Source organism: Morone saxatilis, unplaced genomic scaffold (assembly GCF_004916995.1).
Source record: "Morone saxatilis isolate NCDOM2014 unplaced genomic scaffold, NCSU_SB_2.0 Contig2, whole genome shotgun sequence".
Taxonomy (NCBI): domain Eukaryota; kingdom Metazoa; phylum Chordata; class Actinopteri; family Moronidae; genus Morone; species Morone saxatilis.
In genome coordinates, this window is record NW_023339762.1 from 8,712,620 (window position 1) to 8,736,470 (window position 23,851).

Sequence of the window (23,851 nt, forward strand, 5' to 3'; positions counted from 1 at the left end):
CACACACACACACACAGTCGACAGGAAAGAGTTCAGTCAGACAGGTTAAACACACCTGATGTATGGGAACGAGTGAGGAGCGAGGGTCCTCACAACGTAGCTAAAGTAAAACCTGTGTGTGTTACCTGGTGCGCAGGGGGAGGGGGGTTTGCTCAGGATGAGGGCGGCTCCGGCCGGGGAGGGGGGCTTGTTGTTGGTCGACGGGGCGGTCGTGAGGTCGGAGTGGGAGGGGTCAGAGTCACGTTGCCGTGGCGACCGGGCGCTCCAGTCGTCCAGTCCGCTGGAAGCCGCCGCCGTCGCCGAACTGCAGGTGGCGCTGGCCTTACGGGGCTGAAAGAGGAGAGACGTTTAGTTTGGGCGCTGTGTGTGTTCGACTGATGTACATTTACATCCTGTCTCCATTCAGTGTTTATCTCCTCTGTCTTTAACGTCTCCTGTCCAACACTGACAGGAAGTATCTTCAGGTGTTCTTAATGGTATTTTAGAGTTCTGATAATCAATAAAAGTGGTTGATGACTGATAACGGGACGCCAGGAGCCAAACCCGGCAAGAAAACTACCTCTGTACTGGATTTACTGTTAGTCTCTGAGATTGTGTTCGGTCTCGGCTCCGTTCACAGGAAGCCGAGACCCCCCGGTACCTGTCGGGCCTGTTTCTCCTGGTCCTGCAGCCACTGCAGGTAAGACTCCCGGGCCACCTGCTCCTCGATGGCCTCGTTGGTGGCCTCCCAGTCCGTCGCTCTCTTCTTGTCCTCCAACATCTGCTGCTCGATCCACGACTCCTCCGACGTCTTGATGGCTGACTTCATCAGAGACTGCTCTGCGTACTGGGGGGGGAGGAAATCCACCAGTTAACACACGTACCAGTTCAAGTATTGATTACACACACACACACACATACACACACACATACACACGGTTTTGGTACCCCTGGTTTGAAGGCGGGCAGTCCCAGTCCGACCCCGATCGTGGCCTTGTTGGGGTTCACCACGGAGTTGTAGTGGATGTTGCGGTGGTAGCTCACTCTGATTGGCTCGTCGTTGTTCTGGTGGATGCCGTGGAACGTGTTGATTGGTTCTGTGGCAGGAGGAGGAGGAGGGGTCAGGGTGGAGGGATGTGATTGGCTGACAGATCCGGAGCTTCTCATTGGCCAGACGGACTCACCTGTGCTGTACTGGTACACCTCCACCGGTCTGTTGTACATCTCGGCCATGGCCTGCATCTCGATGTGGTTGCCGTGGCAATTGTTTTTCCTCTTCCTGTTGATGTATGTGGTGAAGTCCTCTGTCACGTAGTTGGAGAAATAGTCGGCGTTCTTCATCTGGAGAGAAAAACAACTTTATTAACCCAAACTGAGCTCACGGAGGAAGACGTGTGAATCCCAGCACCCTCAGAGTGACTCACCAGGTAGTCCATACAGTGCTTCCTGACCACTTCATGCATATCCTGATCCCCGTACACCTGATCGGCTGAGACACAGAGACAGTTGGGTTAGTTTTATACCAGCTGGAGCATCACTTACAGTTAACGTCAACAATGAACAGCTGAAGAAGAAGCACGGCTAGCGGCGAAGAGCACCAGTGGGACGGGGCATCAAGCAAACACAGAGAGGAGTAATTCATTTCAAAGAAGATGACTCTCAGTCCAACAGCTAACTAACTAACCTATTTACCTACATAGTAAACAGCATTAAAGGAAGGAAGTGGTAAAGTAGTGAAGCCGGCCTCTTGCTTCATTTGATTGGCTGTCTGCACTGAAAAGTTGAAGATACTTTTATGAGCGCTTAAAAACGGTTTCACAGCGACACGTCTGTGTGACCGATCTTTACCGGCCGATAACCGGAGACCAATGAGCCTCTAGTTGTTATCGTTTCAAAATCTTTAGTTTCGGTTTAATAAGTATCAGTTTTTTATAATAATTATAATAATAATATAATTACTATAATGGGTTATCTGTCCTAATAGGCAGAAACACACTGACTCAATGAACATGTGAACCAACGCCTCCTCACGTTGTTGTGTTGATCAGAAACTAAAACTTAAAACATTTCCTGATTTTTTTTTTTTTTAAGTGAACTAAAAGTAGTTTTCACATCAGGTAGTTTAGTTGTAGTGAACTATAATAACGGCTCATCTGCAGCAGTGAGAACAAACGTGCGTGGAAACAATCCACCTTTATCAAAATAAAGTCTCACAACTTCCTGCAAAACAGTTAATGGTCATTTTTACACTTCATATATAAAACGTGTTCGTCAGCGAGTTTTAGAGGAGCTGGAAGGAGTTCATTACTGTCAGACAGAGCCAGGCTAGCAGTTTCCCCCTGTTGCCAGTCTTTATGCTAAGCTAAGCTAAGAGCTGCTGGCTGTGTTCATACAGAAACACCAGAGCAACTAAAAATACTTCTTTTCACACAAATGAACTCTGAATCGAATCCTGACATTGAGTCGAAATCTGAAGCTCAGCCCTGATTGGTCGGCTGTTCTCACACACACACACACACACACACACACTTCCTCCGTGGTATGCAAATGAGCATCACTTGGTTTGATTTCCAGCAAGTCACATGGTCCGTCACCCCGGCAATTCTCAGAATCTCCCCTGACAACTTCCTGTTTCTCATCAGCACTGTGTGAGAGTGAGCACTTCTATCTTTGTGAGGACCGCGACCTTAAAGCGAAGCAAAACTGAAGCTCTGACCCGAAACCGAGGACCGAATGTCCTCACAAACATGGATGTGTGTGTGTGTGTGTGTGTGTGTGTGTGTGTGTGTGTGTGTGTACACACCCACAGACTCATAACAAAACTAACACACATGGTTGATCAGCAGCAGGTGGAGGGAATGTCCCAACACATCACCCAGTGTGTGTGTATGTGTGTGCGTGTGCATGTTTGTGTGTTTCAGGTTCATGCAGTTCACTGTTTCACAGGCCGTGGTCATGTGACAGGTTGTGTATTAATATTAAAAACTGACTGAATGATTTGAGAAATAAAATAATGAACGTCTTTAATCCGTCTGCAGTTCAGTCAACAGGTGAGACAGACAGTGAGACAAGTGAAGCACCACAGTTGAGACACCAGCAGTGAGACACACAGCTGAGACAGGACACGTGAGACAAGACAGTGAGACACACCAGTGAAGACACCACAGTGAGACACACAGTGAGACAGACTGTGAGACACACCAGTGAGACACACAGTGAGACAAGACGTGGACAGACGTGAGACACACCAGTGAACACACAGGTGAGACAGACTGTGAGACACACAGTGTAGACCAGACTGTGAGACACACAGTGAGACAGACTGATGAGAACACAGTGGACAGACTGTGAGACCACACCAGTGAGACAGACAGTGAGACACACAAAGTGGAGACACACCAAGTGAGACAGACTGTGAGACCAGCAACCAGTGAGAACAGACAGTGAGACAACAACCAGTGAGACACAGCAGTGAGACACCACAGGAGAACAGACTGTGAGACAGACAGTGAGACAAGACTGTAGACAGACAGTGAGACCATGAGCTGTCGAGGACGCTCTCCAGCGAGGATTTTTTTTTTTAAAACACCGAACGCGACGTACACGATGTGGTAGCTGGTTAAAATTTTCAGCATCTGGATTGTCTTGAGTCATCCAGCCCTTACCAAGAGATTTTAATCTACCAGGTTACTTCTGTTGAACTCAGCTATCAGGCAGATTACAGGCAGATTATCAATGAAAGTAGCAGATTCATTTGTACCCTTTATGGGAGTTTATTCTCCAATTCTACTTTATACTTTCCTCCCAGCGTTCTCTCTTCAATCTCCCTCCTCCTGATAACTCCTCTGTATAACACAGGTAACAACACACACACACACACACTACACACACCACCACCACACACAGAGTGGACTTTTTGAGGACAGGTGACAGTGCTGATCTGCCCCAATCTGTTGATCAGGTTGTTGTTAATGTGAAAACACCCAGGGGGGGGGGGGGGGGGCGGGGGGCGGGAAACTCCCTCCTTAACCTGAGCGGCGCTGGAGTCACCATGACGACCTACCACTCCCTTACCATTTCCACTGAGCAGAGAGACAGGAGAGAGACCAGGCAGTCAGAGAGAACAGCAGAGAGAGAACAGACAGGAGACAGGCAGAGAGAGAACAGACAGGCAGAGAGACAGGCAGAAAGAGACACAGGCAGAGAACAGGCAGAGGAGACAGACAGGCAGAAGAGACAGGCACGAGAGAGAGACAGACAGGCAGAGAGACAGACAGAGAACAGGCACGAGAGAGACAGACAGAGAGACAGGCAGAGAGACCAGGCAAAGAGAACAGACAGCAGCAGAACAGGCAGCAGAGACAGCTTTTAATGTTGTCTGCTGGCATCCAGAGGACACATATTGTTATTAGTTACCTGGAATATATAAATATATATTTTAGATTATGGTAATATGTAGTATATTGTTAATTACTTTGGCAACAACATGGTTTTTGTTCATAAAAGCCTCTTAAAATCCAATAAAGTATTACTCCTGTTCTCTGTATGGTTCTTCTGTATGTTCACTGTATGTTCTCTGTATGTTCTCTGTAATGTCTCTCTGTATATTCTCTGTTATGTGTGTGTCTGTATGCTTCTCTGTATGCTTGCTCTGTCATGTTTCTCTGTACTATTCTTCTGTATGTTGTCTGTAATGTTTCAGCTGTATCCCGTTCTGTATATTCTCTGTACTGCTTCACTGTAGTGTTCGTCTGTATGTTCCTCCTTGTATGGTTTGTCCTGTATCGTTCGACTGTATGTTCACTGATGTTTCTCTGTATGTTGTTGTATGTGTCTCTGTATGTTGTCTGTAGGTGTTGTCCTGTATGTTGTTTATATGTTCTCCTGTAATGCGTTGTCTGTATGTTGTTATATGTTGTCCTGTGCATTTGTCTGTATGTTGTTTATATGTTTCCTCTGTATGTTCTCCTTCTGTATGTTGTCTTGTATGCTGTCTGTATGTTCACTGTATGTTCACCTGTATGTTCCTCTGTATGTTCTCTGTAATGTTCACCTGTATGTTCACCTATGTTCCTCCTGTATGTTCTCTGTATGTTCACTAGCCGTAAGTGTTCTCTGTAGTCTGTCTGTATGTGTTTATAGTTCTCTGTATGTTGTCTGTATGTTGTTTATATGTTGCTCTGTATGTTGTCTGTATGTTGTCTGGGTATGTGTTTATATGTTCTCCTGTATGCTTGTCTGTATGGTTGTTCTGTATGTGTTTATATGTTCTGTATGTTGTCTGTATGTTGTCCTGTATGTTCACCATGTACTGTTCACTGTATGTTCTCCTGTATGTTCACTGTATGTCTCACTAATGTTCGCTGTATGTTCTCCTGTTGGTTCCTGTATGTTCTCCCCTGTACTGTTCTCTGTAATGTTGTTTATATGTTCTCTGTATGTTTGTCTGTATGTTGTCTGTAATGTTCTCTGTACTGTTCTCTGTATGTTTTGTCATGTACTGTTGTTTATATGTTCTCTGTATTTGTCTTATGTTGTTTATATGTTCTCTGTATGTTCACTGTATGTTCTCTGTAATGTTCACTGTATGTCTCTGTATGTTGGTTTATATGTTCTCTGTATGTCTCTGTATATTGTCTGTATGTTGTTTTATACTGTTCTCTGTATGTCCCGTATGTTCTCTGTAGTGTTGTCCTGTAATGTTCTCTGTATGTTCACGTATGGTTCTCTGTAATGTTCACTGTATGTCTCTAGTATGTTGTTTATAAGTGTTCTCTGTATGTCACTGTATGTTCTGTATTTACTGTTGTTCTCCTGTACTGTTGTTTAATATGTTTCTCTGTATGTTCTCTGTATGTTCTCTGTATGTTTTTAATGTTCTCTGTACTGTTCACTGATGTTCTGCTGTATTGTCTGTATTTGTTTATATGTTCTTGTCTGTATGTTGTTTATATGTTCTCTGTATGTTCTCTGTATGTTCTCTGTACAGACTGAGGAACAGAGTAAATGAGGCTTTGAAACTGCTGAGAATAAATTTAAGAAGAAAAATGAGCGGACAGTAAATGTCAGTTACTGAGAAACAACAACAGATAGAATTCTGCAGAATTAATAACCACACACACACACACACACACACACACACACACAGGAAACCACAGCGAGCGCTCTCATTGGTCAGCCTGAACATTATTCTGAGAAAGGGGCGGGGCCTGACTGTTCATTATGCCAGTGATGTCGATAAAGTTTTTATCTGACGCTCACAGTCTGACCCCACCCTGACGGACTGCACACTGCAAAGCATTCTGGGTACTGTAGGTCACAGTTAAACACCCAGAATAAAGAAATAATCAATAAAGCTTTGTTACGCTCTGACTTTATCAATAAAGAAATGAAGTATTAGTAGTGGAAGCAGTATTTGATCAATATTTGAGTCCCGTAATATTGATTATCTGCCAATATAGATTGATCAAAGACTTTCGTTTACCTAAAGGTTTAAATATGTATCTGACACAGACAGACATACAGCTCTTCCTCCATGGACCAATCAGAGAGCAGTGAGGTCACACCTGTTCTGTAGAAGTCTATCAGCCCTGAAGCTCCGCCCACCCTCCCTCCCTGATGTACGGACCAATCACAGCGAGGAGATCCTTTCTTCTTCTGCAGAGGTTTATCTTCCTGTTTGGCAGGAAATCAACTTTCAGGTTTCCTGACCCAACGTGTTCCCGCTCAGCCACCGTACTGAACCGACACACACAGCTCAGACTCAGTGACAGTGACCTTTGACACTGTGACCCCAACCCTTTCTAAGCCCCGCCCCCTCTGCTCTGTGCTTCAGTCGCGGTTCCTGTACTGAGATGTGCTAAGCTAATCTATGTTGAAAAGACAACCACTGTTTATTTACTGGTTTTTTAAATGTATAATTATAATTCATTTGTTGTTTGTCTCAGGGAATATATATTTTTTAGGCCTGCGCGATACGACCATATATAAAGTTTGTGACCATTTCACGTCAGACTTTGATTCGGATCAATAACAAACATCAACATCATATTTGGATCATCATTATTTTATCACCAGCTATCAGATCTGATCAGGGCCAACAAACAGCGTGAGGACGTCTCCATTACAACCTCTGCCAGTATGAAGTATTGTGATTACAGCGCCCCCATCAGTCCACTGGAGGTCATTTATAAAAGCTCAGAGCTTCAGACATGATGGACGTTCTTCCTCCAGATGAACTCTGGCAGGTTTTATCAGCCATCAGCGCTGCGTGACACTTTGAGTGTTTGTCCCTGCAGATTAAAACTGTCCAACGATCAAACCGCAGCTGCAGACGGACGGACGGAGACAGACGTCAGTGTGTAAACATTCACAACCAGCTGACCTCTCACTCACACACACAGTGGGGTTTCCTCTTCACACACTGTACTCTTTACACAAACTGGACACAAACACTCAGACGTCCATGTTACAGTAAACCGGGTCAGAGGTCAGTCTGACAGAGGTCACACAGAGCACGAGGCGGCGGGACTGAATCCAAAGTCAACAGAAAGACACGTGAAGACGTCGTGTGTGTATCAAACAGACTATAATAAACAGTCCGTAGTCTCCGTGGTGTCCCCTCAGGTCAGCCGTCTTGGCGTCCTCCACCCAAGCTCCACCTCTCTTTCTATATTAGCTGGTCGTGGTTCCTGAAAACAGGCGCCTGTGACGGCAGCCGCCAAAGGAAATGTTGATTTCTGCTGTAAAGTTATGACATTTCAATATGAGGCCTAACGCGGTGAATTAAGGATTTATTTAAACCGAACCAGAGTTGGTCGAAACGTCGGTGCGTTTCATTTTGTTTGTCTGGTAGTTTTGGTCTGCTGCTGCTCTAGTGCGACATCCAGTGAGCGGTAGAGGTTTCCCATCAGAGATCTCTAATATAAAGCAGACAGAATCCCACACAGCAGGCCTGACAGGGTGTTTGGACCCGGGAGGAACCACCCTGTGGGGAAAGACTGACTGGTTGCCATGACAGCACTCCTCATAACACTGATGAGGCAGATCAGACAGGTGGGTCAGCTGAGTCTGGAATGTGGTTCAGGGAAACCAGCAGAACAGGCTGCACACAGATACTGGAGTTTCTGAATCCCACAAACACTCCCCGCAGGTGAAACACGTTATTTTATTTTTTTATCCAATTGGCAGTAAAATAAATCTAAAATGAATAAACTGGCTGTAGGCTCAATGTCCCGCCCACAGCGCTCTCTGATTGGTTACACGTCACGAGTACGAGCCGATCAACACTGAAGGCAAAAGGAAATACTCTCTTAATACTCTTTTATTTTTAGTGCAAATATCGGTTTCCTTCATTATCGTCATGTGTCGCGTTCAAAGACACTCAGACATCTGAGAAGTAACAGGAATGTTCACTGCAGGCTGATGGTCCAAAACACAGAGTCCTTATTTCAAACCAGACGTTGCTCAACAGGTCTGACACACACAGACACACACACACACACTGTCTCTATCCCCCCTTTGCGATTTGTCTGAATTTGCACGGTCCTCCTTTGGACCAAAGCACAGCCCTGAGACTGAATTCATCCCATTACATTAAAAGCATGCAAACTGGAAACCATAGCAATGGCACAATTAACACAGAACTGGGTTTTTCTTTTTTGTCATGTCTGTTAGGGGGCACTGAGTTCATCTGCCTCACCTGCATGTAAAGTCTCTCTTATATTTATCCATATGACTCACAGTGACTCGGCAGAAAGAGGCTCATTTTAGGGGATCAAACCTGTGTCCTTGCAGTTGCAGGACAATCTCTCTATCCCTTACATCATCCTCAAACCTCTTATCTTTTGCCAAGTTTTATGATAATTATTTCACTGAAAGAAGTAGGTATAGACTGCATTTATTTTCAGAAAAGCATATACACATTTGTTATTGATCTGCAGGTTCATGTACAGTACATTTTCACAGAGAAAATAGGTTAAATAGGCACTTACTGTTCTGCCGCCTGCATTAATCCCTTTACTCTGGATAAAGAAAGGACTTGCCCAAATCCCCTGACTGAACCTGACATGCCTCCACTTAATGTCAAGGTAGATTTAAGAGAACTGATTGTTTAACTAGTTTATGCTGTCTCATGCCCTAATTTCGTCCAGACATTTCTTAGACGCCATCAAAAACACTGCGCATAAAAGTAAATGTTTCGTTCCTGGATGTTGGGAGCTTAGACTACCTTACGCAACAGAAACAGGCAAAAAAGAAAACCGACTGAAACGCAGTTGTTTGAGGGTAAACGTCACGTCTGTGCGGAGAGAAAAATCTGAGCTGGGATTAAAAACAGGAAAATACGCAGCAGTCGCTCCACAGCATCCCACTCAAGAAACCTGCCTTCGCGATCAACTCCGCGCGATAAAGGCAGAAAAACAAACCTCACACATCAGTTGGGTATTTCAGAAACACTTTACGTACCGTTATGGAAGATGAGCCACTTTACCGGAGAGTTGTGTGTCTAGGACCGAAGAGGAGCGTCGGCGGTGCGTGTGTGTGTGCGTCAGGCGGAGACAGGAGGACAGAGGAGGAGATTTGGCACATTTGGAGAGGAACGCAGCCTGGTGGCGGAGCGCAGCGCGCCGGGATGCGGCAACATCCGTCTGCAGACAGCCGACTAGCGGCGTGCGGTCCAACCAGGGAGGGGCGCACCAGGCTCACACACTGCACCAGCAGTAACTCATTCACTGCCAGGGCGGTGTGGGTGGGTGCACTGTTTTTGTAAGCGCGCGGGAGGGGGTGGGGGTGTGGGAGACACAGCAGGTCTGTGCTGTGTATGTGTGTCTGTGAGTGAGTGGTGTTATGCACCACATCTCACAGCACTTAATAAAAACATCAGCTGTCAGCCACTCGTCAGTTCTACAATGACACCATGAGAGTCATCACAGCAGTTTATAACTCAGGCAGCAAAAATACCATTCAGGGTGGAATTCACCAGACACCTTATTGTCATGACAATGTCATTTTTCACAATTTGTTTCTGTGAAAAAGGGCCAGCTGGGGCCTAAGGGAGTTATAGTGAGATGTGTTAACATTCCTGGTTAACCTGTAGGGGTCCATATGAACTACCAGGAGTAATGCTTAGTTATTCAATCACCCATGGGACAGTTAATCTTATCTTGGTGAAGTTAATGCAGACATTTTGAAATTTTGTCCTGATTGTGGTGCTACAGGAAGGACCAGGGACTCACCAAAATCATTAGGAATGAACATCAGGGAGAAGACTATCAAAGCCAAGTTACAACTAAATTCCATGGCAATCAGTGCAGGAGGGATGGGACCAAAATCACATACAAGCACGCTGGTATAACCCACTAGGATGTCTTGGGGTAAAAATGGAGGCCCCAATGAACATCTCACATACTATTACATAGTTTTGGACTGGGATTTTTTGGGTTGTGCTAGCCTTAAACGTTGTGTAGACAGCATTTCCCTGTTCGACCATGACAATGTCCCCATGCACAAAGCCAGGTCTATAAAGAAATGGTTTTCATATTTTGGTGTGGAAGAACTTAACTGCACAGAACCCTGATCCACACCTTTGGGATGAGCTGGTGGCAGACTGAGGGCCAAACACCAGTGGCCGACTTCACTAGTGTGTGTAGTTGTGGCTGAATGAGAGCAAATCCCTGCAGCCAGGCTCCAAAATGTGAGCATACGCTGGTATAGCAGGATGTTAAAGCCCATGGCTTTGTAATGAGATGTTCAGCAATCACGTATGGGCGTAATGTTTGTGTGTCCACAGTATACATTTTTAATAACCGTGTATTTGATTATACAGTATCATCGTAGTTAATGAGAGAAATATATATAGAAATATAACTCAAAACACCAGAGCTGTAGTCTGATCTAAATAAACAGACCTAATCATAATGCTGTATAATGTCCACCCACAACGATATGTTTGTATGTAGTTGTTCACTTTGTGTCATATAATGTGACAACCAAGTGCAGCCCACCCTGTCTCTCTCTCTCACACTTTAATCTTTTACACCTCTCTCCACCATGCTTTATAATAAAAATAGCTTAAAATTAATCATAAAAGTAAGTGATGACAATGTTTACGCTCCAGTAAAGGGGATTGTGGGTTTGTTTGTGTGTGTCTTTGCAACTGTGTTTGCTATTATGCATCATCATGCTTGCACGTTGTGTAGCAAGTACTTAATATGTGTTATGTTGGTCATTATGTATCGTCATGCACATTTTTACTCTGTGTATTGTTGTTGTTAGTGTGTGTGTGTGTGTGAGTTTGAGACAGCATCATTTCATATGAGACAACTATTTGGTGCCACGAGTACACTGCACCGATTGCCATCCTTTTCTGTTTCATCTATCAGTTTAACAGTCCCCTGGATACAAACACACACACACACACACACTGTCACTGGAATAATACCTGTCAGCTGATCAGATCACCAGAGCTCATTCAGTAGATGTTGAGACCACACCTCTCCACTTACTATGCCGGTCTTCTCACCCAAACCACCAATCAGGAGCTGAGAGAGTGCTAACACGTCTCTGAATAGATAAGGCTGCAGTTTCTAGCAGAGGAGAATATTTCCCTCCCTGTTCTTGGCAACAAAGCATCTTAGTCATATCTGTGGATGAATAGGAAAGTAATGCTAGTGAGTGATGCAAATATCTCTGGTGTATCTCTCATGAATGGCTGTTGGAGAAACAGCCAAAACAATCAGAGCTTTTGTAGGTTGGGCTAAAAGCTGAGTCACACTTAAAGAGTGGCAAATATTAGCCAGCTAGCATAGCCTACTTGTTCACCCCTGTCTACTAAAACAAAATACTCAACAGAAGGTTTCTAGGTCCAGTATGTAGGATTCAGTGGCATCTAGTGGTGAAAGTCGCAGATGGCAACCATTTGAATACAGCTCAGTCTTTGAAGCATGTAGGAGAAGCTATGGAGGCTGTGGACTTTGCAAAAGGCCCTATCTAAAGCCAGTGTTTGGTTTGTCCCTCCTACTACTGTACTGTAAACATGGCAGTCTCTGTAGAAGCTGGTAGAAGAGGACCTTCTCCCTCTGTAGATTAAAAACAGCTCATTCTAAGTTAACAAAAACATAATGATTCTTATATTCAAGTGATTAAACACTGATGAAAACATACCTATGAATATTATATTCCATTTCTGCCAATAGATCCTCCTAAACATTACACACTGGACTGAACAGACACAAGGCACAGTGTTCAATAAATAAATCTTGATTGTTTTTCTTGTATTAATTAAACACAGCCTCCCTTGGTGAATGTCAGTGACAGAAAAACTATGGTGTTGTGGAAATCTTTGACCACTTGATCTATTATTTTTCTATTTGATGACACTTTGTCACACCTCCTCTTTAATTTAACTTGCAGACTGTCTTTGCATAAATTGCAATTTTGATTAGCATTTTCTGTAAACTTACTAACCTTGGTAACACAGCAAAGGTTTCTGCTCTTAGTAAAATAACAAGTCTAGTGTGGTCCCAGTGTTTCGAAAGAAGACTTTTATTTATACTCTGACAGAGAATAGTAATTATTTACTTTCAGACTGGGGCTGTACTTTCTCCGCCTGACTGCCCCACCTGGAAGCGTCCATTTGATCAATCACTATGCAGAGGTAAACATATTGGGGCAGATGGTATGCAACACTTCATCAGGTTCTCACTTCAGTATTGCCTCTCGCTGGTTGCAGTAAAGCACAGATGAGTCTGAGTTTTACCTCATGTCACCCACTAGCAAAAGCTCAGACCAGGACACGTGGAGCTTAACTTCAGGCTTGTAATAGATGACAGATGTTCGGTTGTTACTCAGTAATGGAAAGACTGAGACTGGATGCTCTGCCCAGGTCTGATGCTTTGCCCTGGCAGGACTACATACTGTATTGTTTGGCTCTCCAGAGATACTGATTATGATGCGAGCACAAAGATGCTGGTTCCGGATGATATTTTCCCTTTAAACCTTTCTCTCCTTCTATTCCCTCTGAAGTAACGTCTAAGTCTTCTTACTTCTGAAGTAACTTCTTAACTGCAGGGGCTATTTTTATCCATGGCAAACAAATTGTCCACAAACGTGGGGAATGAACTCATGCATGCAGGATGTATTCCTGTTGTCACACACCATATGGACATCTTAGTGTATGTCTTTACTTACTTTCTATTACTTTGTTTTCAATGGATTATTTCTTCATTTCTTTATTTGTGTCTTTTTATTTCCATTATTTCCATCTCACCATCCTTATCTCTCACAAGCTACTTTCTTAGTATACACTGCTCTTCCTCTTTTACATATTTTTTTTCCTATCTTTATTTTCCTCTTTTCCTCTCCTCTCTTATTCCCCCTGTTCTTCACTCTCACTCACTTTCTTTCTATCCCTCAGACTGCAGTGATGGCAAGCCCTGAGATCAATATCAAAGCTTTGCATAATTCAACAGCTACCTCAATAATGTATGACGCAATGAGCCACTTTGGAAGGATGCCTCCCTGTCTCTCCCTCTGTGTCTCTCTCTGTCTCTCTTAGTCATCAGTCAGGTGAAGTCAACCTACACTTCTATTTGCATTAACAATATAGTATAATTCCTCCAGTTGCTACGATAACACAACAACTAAAAGAAATGTCACAGAGAGCAACATAAAACAGGATGATTCAACAAGTTGTGTACCAGCTTGGTGAATAACCACAGCAATTAGCATTGTTGCAAAGAAGATTATCATAGGAGTGAAAAGATTTACTCGAAACACAGGAAAATTCAACATACACAGGGATTAAAGCTAGGCTGCCGTTCACTAACACCAATACTACATTCACCACAGATCAAAGACAGCTAAGTGTAACCACTTATTCAATATGTAAGGAGTTCATAAATTCTCACTTTTTAAGTAAAGCAAATATTAGACACGTTTTACCTCTTCTTTTAGATGTCGTCTCTCACACTCCAGATTAGCTGTGATGGACTCTGGCCATCTGGTGCCACTGCTTGGATATTCTTCTTCAGGAAGGGCATTACATTTGAGGATACTACTGAAATATTACATCATAACAGATACATATCTGATACATATCTACACATCTATCTTTTACCCACATAGGAAGGGTTAGGCTGCTGAACCATCTCAGAGAGATTACAGGGGAGCAGTCCATGATGACGCTGCACTTTAAGCACTGTTGGATTAGCATTAGTGTGCACACACACACAGTTGTAGATTTCATTCTGGTCCATTCAGTAACTAGTGGAGCAGTTTACAAACTGTCTCCAGAGACCCCATCACCAAAGATTAAAATGTAAGGACTCTCAAAGAAACATTTCACAAAAAGTCATATCATCTTCCTTTCCCCACCTTGCTGGCCACAAGTCTACAACAACAGTATGGTTGTGTGTCTACGAATCATAATGAACACAACTGAGGTTATTGCATTAGTATTTTATTAGTAGTCAGTATGGGGTCTCTCTTTATGCAGAGCTGCTGAGGAGCTGCTGGTTCCACACTGTTTTCTCATTTCTTTAGCGATATCTTCAATGGTCCATAGAAACACAAGTCTCCAGGATTACTTAAAAATACTACACTTTAATGTTACGGCTATCAGTTTGAATTCGGAGTAATGATTCAGCTTCTTTCCTGAGAAGATTTAAGCAACTTGCAACAATGTTTTCGAATTGAGTTCCTACAAACGTAATAGAGCGCTGCAGGGATATTTTTTGTAGACCAACCCTGGTTCCTTCGACAAAAAGCCAATGGGATTTTTCCACTGTATTTTGAATAAGTGAAGAAAATAAGCTCTGGGGCAAACAAAGGTTTATGAAAAGGTTTATGATCAGCAAGATAATCTTCACAAATGAACAACACTTTTATGATTTTCGAAGCCTAAATGTGATCGCCAGAAGTAAAAATTAAACGAACTACGCCACGCTTGCATGATGAAATGAAAGTTTGAGTTACAGTAGTTTGCAAGAGCGTGCGGCTATAAAGGTGGACTAGTGAATAGATAACTTCAGTGTCTTCAGTGTGCTGAATTTTAATGTCCCTGACAACCTCTCATTTAGCCACTTTTTTAACACATGTAAAGGTTTCAAACCTCACAGGCAGGGCAATTACAGACATATTTTATGTCTCAGAGCCACAATACAAAAAACAACATATTGTTAACTACAATCCTTACTTCAGGCATCTAACCAAAAAATGCATTTAAAAAACACACTTGTAGTGCAACAATACTAACTAATTACATTCCTGCAACACTCTATTTTCAGGTTTGCCATGAGTGGTACGCACTAGTTTTGAGCTCTGTGATTGTTCCCAGACAGTTGCGACCATGCGGCATGCGCTGTAACCATTCAGCTACTCACCTTGTATTTTCTATACAGAAAATAAATTGGGTCTATATTTTTGGGGCCATAGACATAGTGAGCTGAAATGAAACAAACCTGCTTGAAGTGTTCAGAACTCATGCAAGTTAGTATTTAGCTTCACGTTTAGTGCTTGCATTCTTAATGTTGGAACGATTGTACTCTGTTGAAGGCTATAACGTTACCACGTCAGGAATACTAGAAACAAACATGAAATTTTTATGTTCCACTTACCGATGGAGGGAATTTAAACTCTTCACCCCACTCACTACCCCCAGGCACTGGGGAGTGTTTTACTAGAAAGCACAAGACAAGACGGTGTGCAGAGAGGCAGAAAGAAACGAGTCGGCCAAGTGCAAACTTTCCACATTGGTTCAGCTCAGGGCCAACGAAATGGAAACCGACAGCTCCTCAGAGGCCATTATAACGATAGCTGACGGTATGTGTATTTGCAGAGCAGATTGTGCTGAGTGTGTCCGTAAGAGTGTGAACATACAGTACTCACATAAGCATTATGGTTTGTATGAGACAGTGGAATGTGTGTGTGTGTGTGTGTGTGTGTGTGTGCGCGTGTGTGTGCTCTCCGTAAGACTGTTTAGAAAGGTTAAAATGTTCCAGAAGTGAGTCTCTGTGACCTTGGCTTGAATGAACGCATCACCAAATCCTGAGAGTGATGACCCTTCCCCACTCTACCCAACAGCACCAGAGGGGGTAATCTCACGCACGCACACACACACACACACACACACACACGCACTTTCTCCCTTTCCCGCTGCGACAAGGTGAGAGAACAGAACTGCTGTGTCACACTGTGGGTCAGGACAGTGTTACACAGCAAAATTAAAATGGTGGTTACCTTGAGTGCTGCAACAGCCAATGATACACAGCTGAGCTGATGACGGTGATGGGGATGATCAATGAGTAAGCTCCCATAGGTGACGGTCTAACAGAGGTGGATAATGTGCTTCAAAATGCACGTCTTCTTTGTAAGTTTTATTGTTACATCCATGACAGAAGAACAGCATCTGCTTTAAACTGAAATAATAAATGGAGGAGCTGTGCACCACCAGTACTTTGCTTGTGTATTTGTTTTGTTGCATTTTTGTCTTTCGTTTTTTTTCTCATTTTTAATTTCTTTTAGCTACATTTTGTGCATCTGAAGCTGTGTATGCATACATATGAAAAGTGTTATTCGTTGTCAGACGTCATCTACACAAAAGTAGGTCAGAGAAACAGATCAGAAAGAAAATTATACATGCCCTTCAACACACTGATTCAAAGAACCCTTGGAGCGAGCAGATAAAGAACAAGCATGTACGTGACTTGGTTATAAAGTGTGGAGTAAAAATGTTACATCTAAGTTTAAATCTACTTGCAGAGAAAATTGCAGGCTACATTGAGGACATTGAAGGTTAAGAAGTTGAGCTAATTGTTCTACGTCTACAGTTGTACACCGTTTTTGCCCCAGTCAACACTCAAGACCCTGCCTGCACAATACTAAAGAATAAAACATACAGGTAGTTATACAGGTAGTGGATATTAATGACATAATACTGAATTATTTTCATGTGAGAAGCTTCTCTTCGAAAATGACTTTCCAGAAAAGGTGAAACAAATGTGTAGAATGTGTGAGCTGAATATTGATTGTGAGTTGTCTAACAAGGATGAAACTTTTCTTGCCTGGATTCTCCACAGCACCAGATTACTTTGTTAAAAAAGCCATTTGGGACTAAATAAAAACAGCAACCTGATGCAGTCTGCAAAGTGCAGAATTGAGGCATGTAATGTCGATTTTTATGTGACTAATTCCTGTGCAGCCCTATATATGAGATGAAACCACCAAGAGATAAAAAAAAAAAGGCTCGGCTCAGGAGCTTTGAAACATCAGACAGAAAGCAGTAGAAATGAAGAGCCAGCACAGTATCCTGGCACAGGGGAAAAGAGCTCCCAGCCTCCCCACCATAACTTCTGCTGTCACTGTGCTCAATAGATTCCTTCACAGCAATCTAGCAGAGCTTAACCGTGATGAAAATGTCTTCTTCTAACCATCCAATATAGGCGACAGACAGAGGTTGACACAGGAAGAAATATTTTAGAGGCAGGATGATCTGCGATGGAAACAGAAAGGAACAATGGTGCCATAAACGTTAGAAACTGTAAAGTTCAGACATTTGTACAACATGACAAACATCACAGGTTAGTGAGACTGTGTGTTTGTACATATGACAGAGAATCCAAGCTATATTTTATAAATTGACTCTTTCAATCAGTCCGTCAATATCCTTATTCAATAGAGAGATGAGAGAAGAATGACGAGAAGGGGGAAAGTCAGAATTCTGTACTGAATAAAATCATCTCCTCTTCCTCACCATCACCAGAGAAGTTTCCTTGTTTTCATCTTTGCTGTTTCTTTTATTTCACCTTGCTACTCTTCTGTCTCTGTAACACGTGCATTAGATTTGTTTTTGTTTGCTCATCACATGGTCGAATGGTCTCGCCATTTGTTGATAGAGCTCAGGGTAAAATTAGAAACGCATGGTATAATGCTACTGCAAACTGCTAACGCAATATGGCAGAAAAATGCTGTTTTTATTATTGTGTCATGTCTAAAACTTTATGAAAAACAGCACAGATTCATATGAGCCAGATCTAAAGTCCTGCTACACTTTTAAAATTAAAAAAAAAAAAAAACTGAACCTTAAATCCAAACCATAAATCACTAACAAAACATTACTATACAATAATATATATAATATTATTTGAAAAAAAGTCCAGCTTGCCTTCTTTCCAGGCTTTAGAGACATACAGTATAAACAAAATGGAGTCAAAATCTTGATTTGGTAAAGTACATAAATAAAATGATCTAATATTTATGATCTCTACGATAAGCTGATGAGAGAAATTACAAATCATTACGTTAGAGGATCATATCATGCCCTGTCAAGTATGACTCAGCAGACATAGTGTACGCAAAAACAACAACAAGGCTTACTTTCACCCCTGATAATGATTTGTTGGTTGGATGTTAGGTCATGACCTGGACTTCTGATTGCTACACTGGAGCAGAGTGATGTTTACTGTGATTAGAGCTGCTTAATCTATGTGGATAATTCCTTGTTAGTGCCTTCCTATGCAACTTTCCTTCTCACTTCCACATTTAAAACTGCTAAGTACTTTTCAGCATGACTGAAATGGGATCTTAGATCGGCAACCTTACAAGCAATTTCGAAGTTCAGAGCAAATGCTGCTATTACATGTTACAGAGGAAAAGTGTCAGGAACAGAAATTATATAAGAACTGAGAAAAGAGATAGAAGGGATTTTTTTTAAAGCAATTAAAACCATCTTCTGCTCAGATTTTAGGTGTAAAAATATTCCTTTAAGCCTAGAATGATGAAGTGAGAAAGAAAAGCATGAAATAACAGCAATGAGAGCTTAGAGGAGAGGTAGAAGGGTTTTCTTTACTTCCAGATCGGCACATATCTGGAAGTAAGTAGACAGGAATGATTTGGGAGAGGAGATATGACACAATGCTAAAAGGAACAAATGAGATACTACTTCCTAATACACTGCACTCTCAAGCCCATGCATGTGCACAGACATTCACAGAGAAAAAAGTTCTCCATCCATTCTTTCTGCTTTAAAGTTTTTGGGAGATTAACTATTTAGTGAACTTTAAATTAGGTATTAAACACATTTTAGCACAGGCTGAGTGATTAGCATTATCCAAAGTAAGAAGCCTGACATTTCAAAGAAGTACTTTTAAGTGGATCTTGTATGTATTGTATGGTCTGTTGAGTCATTAACCACATTAAAATATGACTGACTGTGATTTTTAGTGGTATACACTTGCCCATCAAACCCCACTGTAAGCATTCTGAAAGTATTGCAGACAAATCCCAGTTTATTCTGTAAACCTAGCTAAAAGAAATGCAATCAAATACAACAGTCCTGCAATAAATGCTACGTTTGTAGAGGTTTTCATTTAAACAATTTTAGAGAGGTTTTGATTCAATTTCGTGATCATTTTGTGGTGCTGTTGAAATGTATTGCATTATACAGACAGGTGTTTCTATTATTTTGTCCGCCCCATTTATATCATTGAAGGCAGGACAGAACAGAAACACAAAAAATAAAGTTTATTGAAGTGAACTGGGATTATTTTCACAAAATAAATAGTCCATGGTAGTTCAGTGCTCTCAAAGTAGAGATTTGTTTTACCTACGTACACATTCAGGCAATCTGCACAAACAATTTCATCTTCTACTTTTTTTTTTATTACTGAGACATACAGCACTGGCTCAAATGATACACCTGCAGGATTGCTGTGGTTATTTCACAAGGCTCAAATGAAAAAAGATACCACAAATGCAAAAAGCCCACTATGTTTTCAATCCTAATAGAAAGATTTACACATATTTCACCTAAAGCTAAGCATATAGTAGTTACAGCTTCATAAATATTTGATATGGGCCCTCATCTAAGATACTACAAGCTGTAGTGGCTGTGGCACAGATCCATGTACACAGTAGCCAACAACACAGGTTCTAACTTGTGAAGACAACAGTGGTGTAGTATTTCTTTTCCATAACCTTCATAAAATGTATTCAAATTCTTTTCAAAATCTGCTGTCTTGCATGATGCTGCAGTTTTATACACGCTTTGGAAGGCCCTGTTGTTGTTGTATTACTTTACCCAGTAAACCTCTGGCTCATGAACATAATCCTTTCATTCTTGTTTTGTTGTGTACCTTTTAGATAAGTGCAAGGAAATGTCGTCTTTCCACCCAATCACTATCTTCAGTGGAGTTAAAGGAGGGTTACCCTCACCGCTGTGCTGCATCCCTACAGATTGTTTGCAGGAGGATAGGACAGGGGTTAGGCTTCAGGGTCAGAAGAAGGGAATAGAACAGGTTTACAGGTCTCTGTGTCCTGGGCTGTGAACTGTTTTGTCATCTTTTTCTTTTCTTTTCTCAATTTCCTAACATATGGCGTCTTTAATCTATTCTGGTAATACAATGATTTGAATAATCTGCACCATCAAGACAGTTTTTTAGACATTTGGACAAAAAAAGTGGATATTGCAAGAATACAGGAGATCTGTACAACGACTTAAGATGTCTGAAGGTTGAGTAATGTTTAGAAACTAATGGCTGATTCATCTCCAACAACAACTATTACATCCAAACTACATCCAACTACAGAGCGAGACATAACCACAAAGCCTCCTCTTGATTTTCAGTAGGCTTCCTGTCCATCCCCCACCTGCCAATGCCTTCTTTGACCTCAGTCACGATATAATGCTAAAGGACACGCAGCCCCTTTAACCTTTAATCTTTGGTCTTCAGGGTCTTCCAAGTGTCATCCCACTCAGGCAGGGATGGAGAGGTCGCTACGGTAACAGCCATGAGAAGGCACTGTCCCCAGGCACCGGGGCAAATTGGCTCCATCATTGAATGTAAATCTTTAATCACTCTGTGCTGCCCCCAAGCAACTCTCACTTCCACCACATCCACGCCAGGCAATGCCATGGAGATAACACTGTGTGTGTGTGTGTGTGTGTGTGTGTTTCCATGACATGTCAAGCTGGGGCAAACTCATGGGAAAAAAATGGAATTAGTTTTTTAATGGAATAAATGCTTTTCTTACATCTACACCTGCATACACAACCAACAGTCCATTTTATGAAGGATTTTTACAATTATCGAAGGTAGAGCTGCTCAAATTACTCCCCCTCTATTCATTCATTAATTGGGTGCATGTGCATTTATTTCTCCAAAGGTCACAGATTCTCACAGCAAAGTAAAAAATCTAATCTTAACAATATAACTGCCTTCATGAATGGGCACCAGAATTATAAAACAAAGTCCATACTGCAGATCTTTCTGGACAATTCTTATTAGGGACTGGATGTTTATAGTCTTTCATGAGCTCCCTGCCTGACTAAGCCTACTGAGTTCAACCTGCGTGTGTGTGTGTGAGTCTGAGTGTGTGTGTGTGTGTGGGAGGGAGGATCCACACGTAATGATTACATCGAGTTTATTCCCACTGATTCTTTTACTTTTCCCTTTCTCTCCGCCCACATCTCCCTCAACGAGAGTGAGAGAAAGAAAGAAAAGAGAGACGTGATGTTTCACATCTCACTTCAAAGGATCTCTGGACCTTTAAGCCTGTTTCCCATCAACCATCTACTTCTATAGTACTACTTAACATTTTCAGTGCTTTGTTCAATACGTTTCATAAAAATCACCCAGAAATACCTGCATTGAGGCCAGTAGAGGCCATTATATACTGTATATTGTTAGTAAAGTATTGTTGTGAAAATTGCTTCTATTTCTACATTCACTTAGTTGCCAGTTAATTAGGTACGTTTAGCTGAAACTAATGCAGCCCTGCCACAAATCCTACTTTCATTAAGGTAAGAAGGTGTTAATTCAACTTTATGGTTAGTATGGAGGCTGCAGCTTGTGGTGCTGTTTAATAATATTGGTATACAGTGAGGTGTTTCTAATATTAAGTACCCTCTTTGAAATACCTCTTCTACTGAACATATGTTGTGAACTTTGTACTACGCTGATTGTTCAAGACCTGCCGTTTCACTGTGAGCATATACAATAACATAATAAAACTAAACATTAAGAAGATACAATGATCATTACTAGGAAGCTCAGGAGAAAACTAACAATATGCAATATGTCAAATTGAAGACAATAAGTAGACAAGTACCTATAGCAGGGTCAGAAAAATGGATGCTTCTGTAATGTCCATGTGCCTCATACGTGTCCCCTCTGGTATGAATTCAAGGTAAGGCCTAATTTCCCATAAACCCTACTGCTTCCTGTCTCTTTTCTTTGATAAACAATTTTTTCACACCATGCCCTTCTTTCAATTTCCTTAACTCCTAAGTTAAAGCTCCCTTTTAAATAAAGCACTAGAGCAATTTTCAAAAGCAAACCAGATGCTCATTTTCCAGGAAACAAGCTCTCTGGTGATCCTGGAAATGTAAAGAAACCATTTGTGTAAAACCACAGCAGAGAGACAGGATTTTCAGTGATTTAGAGCCATTTATGAAATAAGGAAACCAAGTGAGAAGACTGATACTCAGGAATCAGCACTCACAAAAACACTACAAAACACAGAATGGATACAGGCAATTTTCAGTCAAACAGGCACATACACCCACACTCAGTGTAAATGGACACACACACACCCTTGTGAGTTCAGTGTGGGAGGGTTAATCAGAGTAAATCGCTGACACTAATCCGTGGCCTATCTGAACCGCTTGTCATCTGGGTATTTGTGTAGGCAGCCTGTGTGTGCGTGTTCATGCATTTGTATATACGTTGGCTGGTGGAGCTACACAGGGAGTATGGCTCTTAAGTACTGTAAAGGTTTGGTTGGTTTGTCAGCTGTGTGTGTTTCTTTGTGAGTGAGAGTTCTAACCCAAAAATAACAAGTCATCACTGCAATACACAATTCCAACACTAGGGGTTGCTGTGTAATATTTGTTACAGAGGGGTGTTCATGTAAAAGTGAAGTGAACCCTCCTGTACAATCCTATAAAAACAGTATGTACAGAATGTAAAACTGAGGCATATTATTGATAAAGTATTGGCTACCAATATGTCACATTCAGTCTCACGTTGTTTTGCTTTTGCACGGGATCAGCCTTTTAAAAGGGTGATTGTGTTTCTTACTGTAAGGCTATTGTACTAAACAGCAGTGTCATCACTCTCTTGCTAAATGTACCCATTAAATGGAAATTGATCACCATGGAAACTTTGAAGGAGAATTCGATCAATATAGAGAAATATGAATAAGTTTCCTTGACTGTATCTGATCATATATTCAATTTCACTTGTGTTACAATGGTACAGTACTGTTCTTACTTATTAACATCCTTCAAATCTCAAAATGTAAAGACTTCGAAGGATGTTAATAAGTAAGTAAGTTAGTAAATTAATCAATTAACGTTAAGGTCAACTGCATCCTAAGAAATCATCAGTCAATGGGACAAAATCGGCCCAGACCACCAATATGCTCCTTGGAGATACTAAAGAATTCAGAAATATAAAAACAAAATGATAGGTCAGGCATCATATTTGGTTTCTGATGGTTTAAAATTACATGAACAAGGAGAAAAAAGACCAGAAACAAAGCTGTGGACCAACAACAGAAGTGTTTTGGTTTGAGCAGTAATCTTATCTTTGGTGTCAGTCAAAACCACATCACTAAATCCCACTTATCACTCGTACTGTGTGAGTATTATTGAGATGTGAACTTGTGATTTGCCACTACAATATGAAAATAAAACATATTTCTTATTCTATGGAAGTATTCGAAACCCTTGTACTGTGAAATTTGAAGATATAATTAAACTATTCTATTTAGGTTTGAAGAGCTTGTTGTGTAATTTTGAATAATAATGATGCTTAGAAATGTTGTATCTTCATAACACTTGACAAGTTGAGATTAAAGTACTCTTGTTGGTTTA

At 41.6% G+C, this 23,851-nt stretch overlaps 2 protein-coding genes across 2 annotated transcripts in view; both read right to left on the minus strand.

The window, feature by feature from the left end:
* The window catches only part of LOC118330043 (OTU domain-containing protein 5-A-like), a 3,680-nt gene extending 2,155 nt beyond the window's left edge, over positions 1–1,525 (minus strand). Inside the window, exons 1-5 of the mRNA XM_035664422.1 lie at positions 1,404–1,525; positions 1,164–1,320; positions 928–1,076; positions 641–826; positions 94–330 (exon numbers count right to left, since the gene is read on the minus strand). Coding sequence (XP_035520315.1) covers positions 94–330; positions 641–826; positions 928–1,076; positions 1,164–1,320; positions 1,404–1,442 — 768 coding nt within the window. The 5' untranslated portion in view covers positions 1,443–1,525. The remainder of the gene's footprint in view (positions 1–93; positions 331–640; positions 827–927; positions 1,077–1,163; positions 1,321–1,403) is intronic.
* Positions 1–23,851, minus strand: part of map1ab (microtubule-associated protein 1Ab) — a 77,805-nt gene that overhangs the window by 40,399 nt on the left and 13,555 nt on the right. The gene's annotated exons all lie outside the window — the stretch shown is intronic.